The sequence below is a fragment of the Ptiloglossa arizonensis genome, chromosome 4 (assembly GCF_051014685.1).
Source record: "Ptiloglossa arizonensis isolate GNS036 chromosome 4, iyPtiAriz1_principal, whole genome shotgun sequence".
In the NCBI taxonomy this organism is placed as follows: Eukaryota; Metazoa; Arthropoda; class Insecta; order Hymenoptera; family Colletidae; genus Ptiloglossa; species Ptiloglossa arizonensis.
In genome coordinates this window covers 22,246,103-22,262,660 of record NC_135051.1, presented here as the reverse complement: position 1 = coordinate 22,262,660, position 16,558 = coordinate 22,246,103, and the positions used below count along the sequence as shown (strand labels likewise).

General features: G+C 45.5%; 2 protein-coding genes across 9 annotated transcripts in view; one reads left to right on the top strand and one right to left on the bottom strand.

The window, feature by feature from the left end:
- Grh (grainy head) overlaps positions 1-16,558 on the top strand; it is a 191,546-nt gene that overhangs the window by 91,471 nt on the left and 83,517 nt on the right. The gene's annotated exons all lie outside the window — the stretch shown is intronic.
- LOC143146178 (uncharacterized) overlaps positions 1-16,558 on the bottom strand; it is a 157,756-nt gene that overhangs the window by 70,203 nt on the left and 70,995 nt on the right. For 3 of the 7 annotated variants that reach the window (XR_012991846.1, XM_076310209.1, XM_076310213.1), the window contains one exon: positions 11,429-11,585. The exons of the other annotated variants lie outside the window; for them this stretch is intronic. Coding sequence is in view for 2 of the 3 variants with exons in the window: in XM_076310209.1 (XP_076166324.1) it covers positions 11,429-11,564 (136 nt within the window). In the remaining variant the exon portion in view is untranslated. The remainder of the gene's footprint in view (positions 1-11,428; positions 11,586-16,558) is intronic. 7 annotated transcript variants of the gene reach the window in all.

Genomic DNA, 16,558 nt, shown 5'->3' with positions numbered 1-16,558 from the left:
ACTATCCCCTACCCTCTATCTCACTCGCGCTATTCACCGTTTCTCCCTCCCCCTCCTCTCGTTCGAGTGGTCGCTCACGAGTGTACGTGGAAAACGTCGAGACGGATTGGTGGGGATAGGAACGTCGAGAGATCGCGACACGCTGAAACGTCCCCGGAGTCACGCACTTACGCACCTAGGGAAAGAGGTGGCGAGGGAACCCGCGCGTAGAACGAACGAAGAGAGGGAGAGACCACCGAGAGTGGGACACGCCGCGAGGAGAACGAGAAAGACAGAGAGAGAAAGAGAAATACATATATATATATATACATATATAGAGACAGAGAGCGACATCTACTTACCCAAGCTACCAGTGGTCTACCGTGGGCCGACACACGGGGGTAAGGAGCGCGTGCGTGAAACGGGGCACCGATAGGTATGCGTGAACCCGAGCGCGCGCAGGTAGACACGAGCGAGACAGAGAGAGGGCTATCGGAAGACTGGCCGTGCGGCGTAGCGCGAGCGAGACCCAGCTAGGGGTCGGTGGTGGGGATAGAGGCGGGTCTCTCGGGGCACACGCAGCGCTGCCGTGTGCGATTCTTTCGCGCGCGGGCGCCCCGTACACGCACGCGCAGGGGAACGTACACGTACGCGCGCCCCGTCGCACCGATCCGTGTCTCTCTCGCCTACGGGACACACGGCCGAAGCTCACACTTACCTGACAAGATGTAAGTTCAGAAACTGGAAGGTGCCACTTCTGCACAGTCCAATACAAGACACCGAACCGGAAAGTTCGTCCCGAAAATTAGCCGTCAACTAAACGTTATTGCGCGAGGTTACAAGGGGAGTTCGAGTCTCACGGTACGCGCGCAGAGGTGGTTCTCTTCTCGCGTTAACCGCGGTGATTCCCCATTGTTTGGAATCGACCGTGGTAGGTAGAGTTCTCTCGGCGGTCCGCAAACGAGGAGGACGCGGAAGAAACGAAAAGAGACGAAAGGTGGAGAGAGGAAAAAAAAAGAAAGAAAGAAAGACGCCAAGCAGGGAAAAGTGAGAGACACCGAACTGAGCGGCGAGAAGACGGAGTGGCGCGCACGGTGGAGTCCTCGGGGGCGTAGGAAGGGTGAGGAAACTGGAGGTGGAAGAAGAAGAGACGGAGGAGGAGGAGGAGGAGGTGGAGGTGGTGGTAGCCGCGCACGGTGGAGGTGGAGACGAAGGTGGAGGATGAGAAAGACGCGAGGAGGCGGCGGTGAAGGCGGAGGCACGATAACGAAATAAGCGGAGATACGTGAAAACGTATCGGGACACGGCGAGTGACGGTGAGGAGGAAGAAAACGTTCCGCGCGGGGAATACGCGCACGTTAATCGCGATCCCGTGGCGGCCACGGTGAGTGGACAAAATAGAAGACGACAAACAGAGGAGGCGCGCCAGTTTGTTTTTCGGTGGTAATCGCGTGGGTCCCGCGTGGTCCCGCGGCCGGAAATAATCGTTCCCTCGATGTCGCGAGCCACCCGCGCGTATCCCGATAACCACGCGCGATAGCCACGAATTTTCATCGAGAGCTTTAACCGCGGATCGGCCCGTTCGATACATCGCGAAACGTGTTCCCGAATACCCGAACAACGAAAGGGGGCGTGAAGATCGCCGCGGTCCCCGTCGATCGCGCGTAACGCGAGTTGTTTCGCGATGGTGTGCCGCAGCGCGGGCCCGTGGACGCGGTGTACGACGAAGATCACGAGAACGATGATCGTCGAGAGGCATCGTATACGTATCGGATGATTATCATATTAATGAACGCGCGACTCGACGAGCCAGTTCGCGGGACAGCCGACGAGGCGGTGGCAACGGAGCAACGAAAATCTGTCGTCGATCGACTCAACGAGCGAACGGGGCCTTAGGAGGTGATCAGGGGACCGATAACCTGCCGGGACGGACTCTTGTCCCTTTTTCGGCTGACCGAAAGAAGAAGAGACAGAGAAAGAAAAAAAGACAGACAAAGATAAAGAGACAGAGAGAGAGAGAAAGACAGTTAACCTCTCAGTGCCGTGAAAGTGTCGTAGCCGAGAACAGTGAGGAAAAAGAAGAAAAAAAAAAGTCCTCGCCGGACGCGTGTGCGAGACCGCGCCGCGCTCGCGCGAGTCGGTGTATTTACGGAAAGAGATCTCTCTCTTGTGTGTACAGATACACGTACGTACACGTACAAGAGACGGAGAGCCAGTGCACCGTGTGTGTTTGTGTAAATTCTTCTGTCGACGGTTGGAAACTGCGCGAGGAGTCGAACATTCCGCGCGCGAGGAGTATGTTGTACCTGGATAAACAATCTAGATCCCGATCTAGAGAGGCGCGTCTTGTCGGATGAGTGTGCCCGGTCGCTGACATCGCCCCCCGAAGAAAAAGCGTGGCCGTGAGTTTTATTCTTTAACCATAATCGGATTACGGATTTCTCGGAATAGATGAAACTGCGCGCGAGCGCGCCGAACGTGCGCGCGCGAGCGAGCGAGCGAGCGAGCGCACCCGGGCACGGGCCCGAGCGATCGAGCGAGCGATCGAGCAAGGGAGCGCGTGGAAACCGATAGCCTGCGGAGGATTTACCATACGATACCATGTCGGAAGTCCGCCGCGGCGGAGACGTCGCCTCCTCGTGCGGAGGCTTTTTGGCGCGAACGCGGAATTCCGCGACGGGTATCGCGTTTCCGATCGTCCTTGGACGATGGTGATTTTCGAGTTACGGAAATCGTAGGGTTCTATTTTCGCACGGGGGAAACGTTCGCGGGTTGTGCCCGATGCTTGGATCGTCGTGGTGGCTTCGGAGAGGATGATGGTTTCTCGATTGAGGGAAAGTTGGTCGAGGGTAGAACGAAAGGCGAATGGTAGTTTAGAAACCGAGGGACACGGTTGCCAAGAGTTGGGTTAACAGTGAGTGTGTTTGTACTCTATTTCGGAACTCTAGAAAAATGATCGTGATTCTGGTAAATGCGAAACGTTGAAAGTTTAAAGGTTTTTCTGTCGAGTAATTTAGGAATTGAAGGAAACGGTTCGTCGAGAGTTGAGTTACCAGTGAGTGTGCCTCTGTTCTATTTCAGAACTCTAGAAGATCGTAGAGAATGCTCTAGATTATCACATTCTGATAAATGAAAAATGTTGAATGTTTGAACCTTTTTCTGTAGGATAGAATCAAACGATTTAGGAATTGAAGGAAACGGTTTCCAAGTGAGTGTGCCTCTATTCTATTTTAGAACTCTAGAATATCGATCATTAGAATTGCACGGTATTCGTTTCGTTGAGATTTCGATGCAAGGAACTGCAAAGTTGAGTACTCGAGGGACGAATTATGTTTTAGAAATTAGGAAATACGATCTCCAAGAGTACTGTTACTGCTGACTGTGCCTCTATCTTACTTGTAGAACGTTGAAATTTCGAATATTCTCACGATGAATTACCTACACGATAAAAGATCACAAATCTGAACCCTTTCCCGTACGATAGAACGAAAGATAACCGACGTTTTTGAATTTAAAGGAAATAGTTTCTAACAGTATCGTTACCGCTAACTGTGCCTCGATTGTATCACAGAACCTTAGAAACTCGATTGCTTTTGTAATGAATTACACGATAAGAGATCGCAACTTTGTAACTCACTCCTCGATACGAATAGAATAGGTTGATTTAACATTGTTTGAAAATGATTTCTAAGAGCATCGTTTCCACAGCATTATCTGTGTCTCAGTTTCGCTGCAGTTGATCGTGCTTCCAATTGCATAATATTCGTTAAAAGTTTCACGAGAAATAAATCGTCAGTTTGGCACACCTCTGCCTCGAACCGCTATTAAGAACATTATTTCGAGCTGGAATACGAAAATACGCACGGAGACCTTTACGGCGCGTAATTAAAGCACAAGACCTTGCCCGAGACGAAAGGTCGACGATTAATAAAATTCGACAACGTGTTCCAAAGTTTCCTTTCTTTTTCTCTCTCTTTCTCTCTCTCTCTCCACCTGTCTTTCACTTTCGTCGTGTTTCTCCGGCGTGTTTTGATGGGCGCGACGACGCTCAGGATCGTGGAAAGGTTCGCGGAGAAGTTTCGTATCTCGAAACACTCCTGTATCTCTTGTCCCTCGTTTTTCGGTCCACGCTGTCTCGTGTACCCTGTTTTCGAGCGTAGACGAAACTTCTGTTTTTCCATGACCACGACCCTCGATTTCGCGCAAATAAAGGAAAACCGTGTCTCAGAGCGAAGTTGCCCTCGGTGACAGGTATATAGAAGATCCGTGTTCTCGTTTCTCTCGAATCTCGTGGAAGTTGAAGAAACGTTCAGCCGGAGATTTATACCACAGACACCTAGACGGTGTTAGGAGTGTACACGATTATTTTCTCCTCTGATTTTTCTTCTCTTACGTTCTGTACACTATCGATCTTCAAAAACTATTCCTTAAAGATAAATCGCTCTTCTTTCCTTTCTGGATAGTCTTCATCTTCAGGAATATAACCAATATTGTTACTCTGCGTATAAATTGCACGGACAAATCGTGAACCAAACTTTTCTTTTCTCATATTTAGTATCAATCTTTAAAAAATATTCTTAGATGCACTCGAGGTAATTGGTAGTCTTTACAGGTAATTGGCTACTGTTTCTCGCCTGGTTAGTCTTCGTCTTCGGGAGTACAATCATGGTTGTTGCTCCGGGCATGAATTACACGGACAAATCGCGAAACGATCGTAGATTCGCGCGTACGTCGGCGAAGCCGCGTTTTCAACCTCGCGACGCGAGACGCGCGCGTCTCTTCGCGGAATCTAGCGATCCTGGGATGCTCGTTTCCACTGATGAAATTCCACCCCGGTGTTCATGTATTATTTATTGGACTCGAGTGTTTAACGGAATTCGTGTTATTCGTCCCTTGAACTCGCCAGCATTTTTGCGGTATTTGGGAGTCGAGCGCGAACACGTTCCCACGATAACGATCGACGCGATGAAAAAGTTGGAATTCGCTCCAATAAGAATTATCAGCGACAGGCGCGACGAGTGTCCCTGACTTCCGGCTCCGCGTGAATCGAATCGCAGCTAATTTATCGTTTCGCGCGCGACACCGACTTTATTTCGTTCCAATTCGATGCGTCGTGCCGCCATTTCTTTTTGTTTTTTCTTTCCCTCTCTCTATCGCGCGCGTGCGTGCGTTAAAATAAATCTCTACAATTAATTCGTCCATCGATCGATTCAACAGTGAGAATATTTAAGTTACGGGATGAACTTTTCGACTACGAGTACTACGATTACTTCGAAATACAAGTTCATTAAGTTGAACACTCGTGTTGTACGAGGTGCAAGAGTATTGAATAAAAATTCGTGCGTCGCAAAGTTCAAGTGTACTGAATAAAAATTAGCACTTACGTGTCTGAAAATTGGAAAATTTCCAAGGAAACACTTTCGAACGACATTAATATTTTTGAAAACCATCTGTCAAGAACCAACTGGTACTCTTACAAAAAGTTACTCTTACAGTAAACCGAATTCAAAATACCTGGAACGTTAAACGAAGCCGATATTATTACTTGAAATACGTCGAAGAATCGAACGACCGTGCTTCGAATAACCGACGAGTCTTTAATCAATTGTTCCTTGATAATTGGAACTCAAGAATCGTTACGAATTCTCAAAAAGTGGACCTCGATAAAATTCCATCGATTTCACGTAACAACAGCTTTCGACCCTTTGAGGCACAGTTGCCGAACGTGTGAAACGATACAAAGTAACTAAAACTGAAAACATATCAATTACAATATTCAATTACAAGATGGAACACGAACAGTCTCACCGCACTCGGTGCAACTTGCACGAAGTTACTTTAATTTTTCCCGGTGGTTTGAAAAATATATAAAAAACGTAGGACATTTCTTAACCCGCTGTACCCTCAAAGTGTCGAACGCTACGAGACGCGATTCCAGAGAGTTTCACATTGCGAAATAGCTCGTAAATATCGATAATGGGTTTCGATCTAGACGTGCATGACGTCGTGCGATTTGCCGTAAGCCCGAAACGTTTCGAAGTCTTCTCACTGATCATACGATGACCCTTCGCTATTTCCCCGGCTTATGCAGAGTCCGTACAAAACGGAATGCCCTGAAATGGGGTCTGAATTTCCCATGGGTTGCGCCTAATTATGTCCATGGGACACTCGTTCCATTATAGTACGCGCATTGAGCATTTGCTAGTTACCCCTTTATGCTAAGTGAGAGGAGAGCCAGTGGATGACCCTTGGAATGGGTGACCGCTCCTGGTGGACGGTCTGGCCTGCCGGACACTTTGACCATCCCTGTGCCCACGAAGACCCGCAGGTTGCTCTCTCTTTCTATAGGGTGTCGTCTAAATATACCTCGCGCGTCCTCGCACCTGGCGGAATTGAATTCAACGCGAAAGAACGCACTGGAGGGTTGAATAGAACGGATATATTCTTCGAGATGCTAATCGATTCGATCCGACCTTCCATTGGAGGAATTCGAAGTTTTAGGATACGTCGACCGCTTGGAAAATAAACAGAGGATTTTTTTCCATCTTCACTGATCTAATTTGAGGGGGGTTTAATCATGTTTAAGGTTGTATCGATTTGACAAAATGGTAGGATAGATTGAGGATTTTACACGAATGGTACTTCTTCGATATTTAATATTTTCTAGTTTGTTGGCAAGTATTGGAGTAGATTTCGATAAGGATTCGTCAAATTGTATTCATCCAGCACTTTCTTTAGTCTATCACCGAAATTGGGGAATACTCGAGCAAAATACAAGAGGGGGCAATTATGCAATTATATTGCTCGGTAAATGATCATTTTAGGCCTATACTCCTCTCCCAAGCACTGGAACCGTATCTCTTCCAATTTCTTAACAAATTCTAAAGTAAAATTCCAACAAAAGAATTCGATAAAAATTCACGAGACTATATTCCCACCATGGAAACTAACATTATCCAATTATTCGACAATTTTAAACCTACGCCAATAAGCCAATAAGCTAATAAAATTCATGAGATTATTCCTAAAACTGTATTCCTCAACCAAATAAAAAAACCTTATCCAATTATTCGACCCAATTCTACGCTCACGATCGAAACTGAATCTTCCCCCCAAATTTTCCCCCAGGCTCGAAATACTTTCCAGTAAAAAAAAATCTCGTGTTCGTCCCCCGTTGAAAAAAAGTAGCGTTGCCCAATTACTCGACAATTTTAGACCGGCGCGTTCAACGAAATGAAACCGTCTCCCACCGAAAAGCATCCAGACGTCGTTTCCTCGAGATTTACGATCGACGACAGCACGCGCGTCGATAAACTTTCAACACCGCGATTAAATCGGGGTACCCGGCAAAATGCAAAGACTTCCAGCGATTCGCGATCGAACGGAAAACGGCGGTCCGGCGCGGCCGCGCGGGAGACTTTAACGAGCGGTAATGGGCCACCCTGTATGCAGGTAAACGCGCAGAGGTCCCACAAGACGGTAAACGTCCGTTGAAGCTCCATCGTGGCACCGAAAAAAAGACACGTACACGCGCGCGCGATCACCCATACGAGCGTATCGGGGCGCACGCAAACTCGCACGGACAATAATTCGCGATTCTGGTGCGGGAACACGTACGTCGATCGAATCCGGTAAAAGGTCCGCCAGGTTCGGGCGGGGACGATTGCAAACTGCCACCGTTTAATCGACAATTAGTCTCGAAAGGGCAATCGACGGCATCACGAAACCCCGGAGCATCGGATAATCGTTGCCCTCGGGAGACGCACGCCCGTCTCGTAATGCCCATGAACGCTTAATGGAGCTATAAAACCGTGTTGAGATTGACCGTAACACGGCTGGGTCTCTCCTGACCCGCAGAAACCTTCACACTGCTTGACCGGTACGATCTTTCGCTGGAATTAAGAATAATACCCTAACGCGATAGAATTTTCGATCCAAATATTTGTACACGCTCCCTGTCGTGCCATGGGTCTTTTCGGACCCAGAGAGACTCGCATTGCTCGATCATACGTTTGGTACGACTTGCCACAAACGTCAAGAGAAATACGATTAAACGACAGAACGTTCGTTGGAAATATTTGGGCAACGCAGGACGAATACGGGTCGGTTTGACCCACGCGCGGACTCTCCGTCGGTATCGCGAAGATTAATCGATCTCTGGTCAAGAGACCCGATGTGCACGAATTGCGCGAGAAAATGGAGGGGAATCGAAACTCGACGCGTTATTTAGCGACAGTACGCAGCGGAACATACGGAACAGGCGAGCTGGCGCGATAACGCGAGATCGTACCGATCGATCGCGCTCGATCTTATAATAGGATCTTTAGGTTGTTTCGTTCCCCTGCCTGTGTATCGCGATAATTGAATTCCTGGGCGAAGTAACACTCCGATTGCGAGAAGTTCCATTTCGTTGAGATCTGAAAGGGTGGAGCGGATCCGCGGAAATAGTTTCAGGTTTAAGCACAGATCTCAACGATACGGTAATTAGAACTTATGCGGTGGGAATTTAATGGCGATTGAAACTTATTTTGCGAGGGATTGTTTCTCGAAACGTCGAAGCGTGTAAATTTAATAAAAAGATGCAAGGATCATAGAGGAGAAAATATTTTTCAACTTGTCTATCTATACCGAGGAGTTGCGGACCGATGTGACCGGTGATATTTTCGTTTTTTTTTTTTTAATTTTTTGCAATAATTTGACGCTGCTGTGACGTAAATCTGAGAAACTGTAATTTTGTGATGTAAATATGTCGTTTTCATTGTCAACTATCGAAATGCAATGTAAAGTTTACAATTGGAGCGATTGAAAATTGCGGAGCGATGTGACTGGAAATATTTTCGTAGTTTCTCGTATTTTTCGAAATAACTTGACGGTTTTGTTATACGAATGTGATAAACTGCAATTTTGTGACGTGAATATGACGTTTTCAGAACCAATTATTGAAATGTAGTGTAAAATTTAGAATTGGAGTAAGTGAAAATTGAGAAGTCCCTGGGCTGAATTAATTGTACAATTTACATTAAAATAATTACTCTTTCAAATAATATGTAAACATTAAACGAGGAAACAGATGATCATAAAAAATTGTCCAGAAAAATCGAAACGTTTATATATCTGGTGTTTTCGTTAATTCGAGTACCTGGAATATCGTCGAGTATAATCAAGCACAATAATTACAAACATATTCTCAAGAAGGAATACAATATTGGTGTTAGGTTTCGACGCGACCATGACCGCGCTATATATTTGCATTTTCTCAGAAGTTTCCTCTGTAATCAATTATTCTTGCGATAAATCATTATGATTTTTTTTCTGTCAAACATCGAAATATTGATGTTGGTATTACGTCCGAAGCGATTTCCACTCGTGGATCTATATAACCCGCTCACATGTTCGCATTTTCTCGGAAATTTCCATAGTAATTCACCGTTTTTGTACAAATGCCCTCATCCTGAAATTGTCTGAAGAAATGGTTGGTTTTGCGTTTCGAATGACAATAGGTTACAGAAGTGCGCGGAAATTTCCCTGATTAAACGATACATATGTTTTCTTAACGACAGCTAACGAAATATAAAGTTCACTCTACGAGCGTAGCGACTGCAACTTGCGGACCGATGCGACCCGACAGTATTTCCTCATTTTCACGGATATTTTCTTAGTTTTTCATTCTTTAAATATAATACACGTGATCTTGCCAATGTCAACCATCGAAATATAAGAAGAAGAATAAAGAACATATATTATTTATATTCTTATATATTTTAACAATATAAATTAATTTCCATAAGAATCTATTTCTTCCACAAAACGTATACAATACATTCCTAGACCACTTTCAAGTTGCGCTAAAACACTAAAAAAGCAACAATTTAACGAGATCGGAACAATTGCAACTCGAGATAATTGACTCTAATTTCCCCAAGAATCTATCAACCCAATATTGCTCCAATTTTGGAACAGATTCTAACCTACAACCTTCCGAACCGACGCAACCGACGCAACCGACATGCCTCAAGCTACACCAGAACTCCGAAACGCAGAAACTTAGAAACATCAGAACAAATGCAACTTGCAAACTCAAGTTCGACTCGAAGTAACCGAACACTGCTTCGACTTTCGTACCAATTCTAACCATTTTACACCCAACAACCCCACCTTAACATACGCGCCTTCGAGGTGCAGCGGAACTCTGAAACGCAAGAATTTACAAAGATCGAGGTAACCACACCAACCGTGCTGCTCCCTGAATGTTCTAATCTCCTCTAAATCGTACCGTGGAACTAGACGCGTAAATTGCGGTGGCGCGAAAAATGTGAAACTTTCCAAGCAGCAGCGACTACCCGCTCGGAGCTACCGATAATCGGCCCTCGAACTGGAATCGAAGATTCGCAATCAGATCTAGACCCGCGTTATCGTTCCCTCGAGATCGTTGCACCGCGAAGCCAACGCCGGCAAAGAGAAGACACGGTAATTAACGCAGCGGGCGGATAGTTCCGCGGGTCTTTCACGACGCGAACTGGCAACTTGTTTATCAGCCACGGCGATAATAATAGTAATAAATAGGCAGATGTATAAATTGTATCGCCGGCTGTTTTACAGCGTGCTAATTAACCGCGTTCAACTACTGGATAAAACGGCGGAAATATTACAATGAGCGGCGGCCACGGTTATGCAAAGCCTACCGCCGCGTGAGCCCGTGAAAACCGGCAAACCAGTTTTCAGTATTATCGTGGAAACAAAACGGAAGAGCGCCGACCGCTTCGTTACGTTCGTTCGGTAATAGGTAAAACGCTCGCGCGATTCGCGTGACACGCGATTTAATGTACCGGTCTTCGGGTACCGTTTCCACGCGAAAACGATCATCGAATGTGGCTATGGGATCTATCGAATGGGTTTGCGTTGTGGCTAAAATTTCTGTTCTGTGGATATCTAACGGATTTGGAGATGCTTCTGGAACGATTGTGAATTTTTTAAACCACCTGACAAGTGGTTGTTTTATCGTTTCGAGAGACCATGTGTTATCGAATGCGGAGGGATTTAATTAGGGTAATTTTTCTGAAAGGCTCTTGGAGAACTCTAGTACGTTTTGTAATTGCAAAAATAGTTCGTAAAACGAACATTTAGGACGTGCAATTTGAATCCTATAACGAACCTAAGTATGTACAGTCACTTTAAAACCATAGTAAACAATTTTCAACAAAATGGCTACGTCTACGTAAAAGAATCCTGTTCCTGTAAAAATCGAAAATGCTCCAAACTTTTAGGTACCAGTATATTTTCTGTACACTGGTATCTCAGTGTCTTTACAATAATAATGACGCTAAAATATTGGAAGCACAGAAAAATGGATACTTTGACAAAATAGTAAAATTTGAAACAGTGACAAAATGTTGAATGCACAGCGAAAAAAAATAGTTTTAAAAAAAATTGTGAAATTTAAAACACTCACCTTCTTCGCCACGAACATTCATCGTTATGTGTGTTGTAATTGTTCCGAAACAACGAAGCAGGATCACAGATAGCGTTCTCAGTGTCATCCCTCTGTCTGGTGTCGACTGCTGGTACCTGTACCTGATGTCCCCCATCGTACACCGAAGACTCCGTTTCTGTGAGAAGGGAATCACGCGAATGGATAATGACGAGGGATTAACGGATATCCTTATTTATGTTGTCAAGGTACTCGTTCCGGTGAATGACACGACAGGAACACATCGTAATGACAAAGGATCGGTTTGGTCGAAACATTCGAGATCCATTCGCGTCACGCGATGAATCGCTAGGAGGTCCGATTCGTCACGTGACGATACAACGTTCTGAGACGCGAAAAGGTTGAAAAATAATAATAGAAAACCAAATGTTCCTTCGAGACACAATACCGTACGTTTTTCGAAACTTTTCGTTATTGGACACTTAATATCTAAACGTGTACATGGTTTATTTAGACACAGTGCTGGTGTCCAATGGTACGGAAACAATTTTCTTACCGATGGTGTTTCGCATGGAGAGTGGAAAAATTATTCACACTTTCACAACTTTTATCCTAAAATTAAAATCTTCGATCTTGCGTAAATTTCAAAAATATTTACACACCGTTCACCCGGAGAAAGCCAAAGTGACTTACCGAATAATAAATAAAATAACAAACACTCTCAATCTCGCGATACAAACGTACGACGAATAATAGGTTGAAGTGAACCTTCCCATTGGTGGATATCACGTGCCCCAGACGCGGATAGAAATTAAAGTAATTTTTACTCGGGGCGGTGCGTTCGATTCCGATATGCAAATTAACGCGTCGTTTTGCGTGCCACTGGTAAATTGGACTTGCCTCGCCCCTTTCACTCTTTCTCTCTCTCTCCCTCTCTCTCTTTCTCTTTCTCTTTCTCCCTTGTAGTCTCTTTGTTCGTTGCGCCCGTGAGACAGTCGCCAATTTGATTTGCGCTAATAACACGATCGTTAACCCACTGAGAGAGACTCGAGCCACGGGGTTGCCTCGAGTTTTCTTTTTTCTTATTTTTTTTCTTTCTTCGCTCGTTCGCCACGCCGCGACAATGCCAATAATGCCGCGGCGTTTTCGCTGAATGGCACGTAAGGGGGCTAAAAGAGCCGCGAGGTAAAAGCACTCCCGTCGAGTATTGTCGAGCACTCGCTACTTGCTGCGAGGCGTTCCTTTTCACCTCTGTTCGTCGCCGGGCGTACGAACGTTTCATCGCCACGGCCATTCTTCGCGAACAACGCGACGATCTTCCCTGAGAATACGCGGGAAAATTAACGCGAGGGGTTATTAGTCGGCCGGGTGGAGGTCTGAGATTCGTTCGACGGAATTGATTCGATGAAATTTTCGAGCACCGAAGGGAAAAGAGAATCCACGGGAAAATTCCGGCACGGAGTAATGGCTAACGAGTTGTAGTTGAGTTAGTAACTAATGAGTTGTGGATGACTCGGTTGGTGACTAATAAGTTGTAGGTGGCTCAGCTGACGAGTAATAAGTTACAGGTGATTCAGTTGACGAGTGATAAGTTATAGATGACTCAGTTGACAACTAATAAGTGATAGGTAACTTAATAACTAATGAGTTATGGTTATCTTAGTAACTAATGAGTTATGGTTATCTTAGTAACTAAAGAGTTATGGGTAACTTAATGACTAATGAGTTAATAACTAATAACTAGAAACTAAACTTAATAACTAATGGTTAACTTGATAAGCAATGAGTTATGGTTAGCTTAATAACTAATGAGTTATGATTAACTTAATAACTAATGAGTTATGGTTAACTAAAGAACTGATGAGTTATGATTAACTGAAGAATCGATGAGTTATAGGTAACTAATAAGTTGACAAGTAATAAGTTATAGTCAACTTAATGACTGATAAGTTGACAACTAATAAGTTACAGTTAATTCGATATCTAATAAGTTATAGTTAACACAATGAGTAATAATTTAAAATAGAATGCTCCGATCCTAATAGGAAAACAGAGTACTTCGATACCAAAGGATCCCCCATAAAGCCCTCATCCACCGAAAGGCCCAAAATTCGATTACCATCTCTGCCCGCCATTTTTAATTTCAAAAATTCTGAATGTTATTGTTCCATCGAACTCTACCAGAACCTCTAAACAATAGAAAAATCCAAACCGTCGATACCAATAAGAAAACACAGTACCTCGATACCAAAAAGTCCCCCATTCACATCCGTCGGAAGGCCCAAAGGCCGAACATCGATTACCATCATCTCCGGGCGCCATTTTTAATTTCGAACATTCCCCGCCAATCTGAATATTATCGTTCCACCGAATCCCGGCAGAAGTTCCATGGCATCCGCGGCGGAGATACATCAGCCTCGACGGTCCGCGGTTTTTGTCGGGGCCCGCGGACAAACGACGCGGCGGCGCTAAAAATTCTCGGGGCCCGGTGGAATTCCGTGTCCTCGTCGCCTACGACCGTCGAAACGCCCGTATTATACGGGGGTCCGGTCGAACCACGAAACCCGAGAAAAAGAAACACGAGAATCGCGAGAGAGGCGATGGAAAAAGAAATTCCCTCCTCCTCTTCACTCCCTCCCCCCTTCATATTGCAAATTCACCCGAAAATCACATCGTGTCTCTCCGTGGTCGTTCGTTACGCTATCGCGCAACGAATCGCTCGTAACGAATTACCATATCTCCGGATCGCCGTACACCTGAAATCTCTCAACTCGAGACAAGAGTGGGGGAGTAGGCGAGGGAGAGGGGGGTTGGGGGTACGACGACGAGAGGAAATACACAGTCGCGGAAAAACCACGCGCGTCGACCGATAACGTCGCGCTAATTACCTCGTCTCCGTCGGTAATCGCGTTAATATTATCGTTTGGTGGGTCCTACTTGGTGGTGGGGGGGTCCGGAGTGGGGCCTCACGAGCATCCAGACGCCATTTGCCTGGCGCGACGCGACGCGACGTCTCGCTCCCCTGCGCGTCCTCGGCGCGCCTTTCACGCGCGCCGCGCACGCACGAGGAGAGGATGAGAATGATCGTTTAGGTGTACCTACGCGTCTCGGCTTACCCGAGGATTCACGGAGTTGGTTATCACCTCGACGAGGAAAAGAAGACGCGTACGAGACCCACCGAGGATAAATCTACGCGCGGGAACACGGACCGTTACGAACCGTAGAAATTCGTATCTTTCGATGAGGTTTTTCTTCTTTTCTTTTTTTTTCCTTTTTTCCATGTTTCACCTTTTCCAACCTTCGACCAAAGGCGGGGAAAAAATCGTCGTAACGACGAACGATTTGTCCACGCGGTGAGATTCCTCTCTGATCGCGAAGACACGCCGACGACGTGACAAAATGGACGCTTTCCGTGGCCGAAAGGCTTGTCCGTGATCGCGGAAACCGATGAACGTGTCCGTCGGAGAGTTAACGCTTTATCCGCGCCGTGTAAAAGTTCCGGCTTCGGGAGGAATCTTGTCAAGTGGGAGTCGGTGTGCACGGGACACCGTGTGTATACCTGGGAACGAATAGAGACGATTTGGTGGATCTTATACGATGGAACGTGGTACCGACAATGAACGTACAAGTGATTCGCAACGAAGACAACTCTATGGATATTGTAGACGAACAAAGACCATTTTATAGATCTCATACGGTAAAATATTATCGATCTTGTAATGAGATCGTGGTACCATGTGTACAGGTAGCTACCGAACGATGAAGATTCTTTTAATTTCACACGATACACCACGGTGCTGAACAAACGAGTAATTAGGAAATAAACAAAGACGATTTGATAGATACTCCTATAAAAGACAGATAAAAGTAATTATTTAAAAAACGTTCCATAATTCTGTAAATGTTAGTTTCCTGATCGATGTTTATTAGAAGTTTTCCACTCCGTTTGACGAGTACTGTCCACCCTGAACATTGCGAACACATTGAAGAAGAAACGTTCGAGAAAAATGGCGGAACACACGAGAATGTCTCCCTCTCGGTGTCTTTGAACCGTAACAGCCGGCGGATAAGGGGATCGCGTGTCGAACGTGACAATAAATTATTAGCCGTATGATAAGCGATCCTGAACGTTTAACAAGCGATGGAGGCCACCGCGAGACCAGGCACAACCGACACGATAACGCGTATCAGATGCTCCCGTGGCGGGAAGCGGAAGACGCGGAGGGATCGAAGATGAGGAACGCTCGATAATCGGTCCACGAAGAGAGAGAAGAAGGGGGACAACTTGAGGAACACGCGGGAGGGAAGGAACCGTTAACCGGTCCGTACGCACCACCAGATATACTGCAAATTGATACTTTTTCTGTTGCGTCCCTGGACGAAAGAAAAAGTGGAGGGGAGGAGGAGAAGGAGGGGACCAGTGTTAACGAGGAATGATTTGTCGAACGGCGGAAGCTGACCGCGGGCGAGGGTCGATCGTGATCTCCGCGGGAGCGCACCCCTTTTCCGCTTCGCTCTCAGCGTCGAACTCTCGGACGATTGGGTTCTTTTTCATCAAAGATCGGGAACATCGTGGTCGGTGTCTGAACGTCGCGAGAACATCGGAATCCTTTAAAGGGTATAAGTAATATCTATATCAATACTGTACGAACTTTACTGTGATTATTCTTTTGGGAAATGGTTCCTGTTTGTAGAGGAACTTTTATTTTTGGGATCGAGTGCTTTGAAATAGTATTCCTGTAGGTTATTACTAAAATAACAGTATATCGTTTATAATATTCAGTTGGATCAAAATACCTTAAGAATTTTTTAATGGAAATGTTCTCTTGGAAATTGACGAAGAATTATTTCCTCTTCTTTAGATACAACATAGATTTTGTTCAACTAGGAAAATTGAAAATCTTATCTTGCCTCGCGATGCAAATTTAATAATCGACGAACAATTATTTATTTTTCAATGCGCGTAATATATACATTCTTCTACAGATGTGAAAAAAAGAAACATCACGTAGCTCGAAGTCTTATCTCGTCCTCTTGATGTAAATTTAATAATCGACGAACAATTATCTATTTCCCTATACACATAATAGATTTAGAAAACTCGCGGCGCTCCAAGTCTTATCTTACCAGTTATCCATGCAAATTTAATCG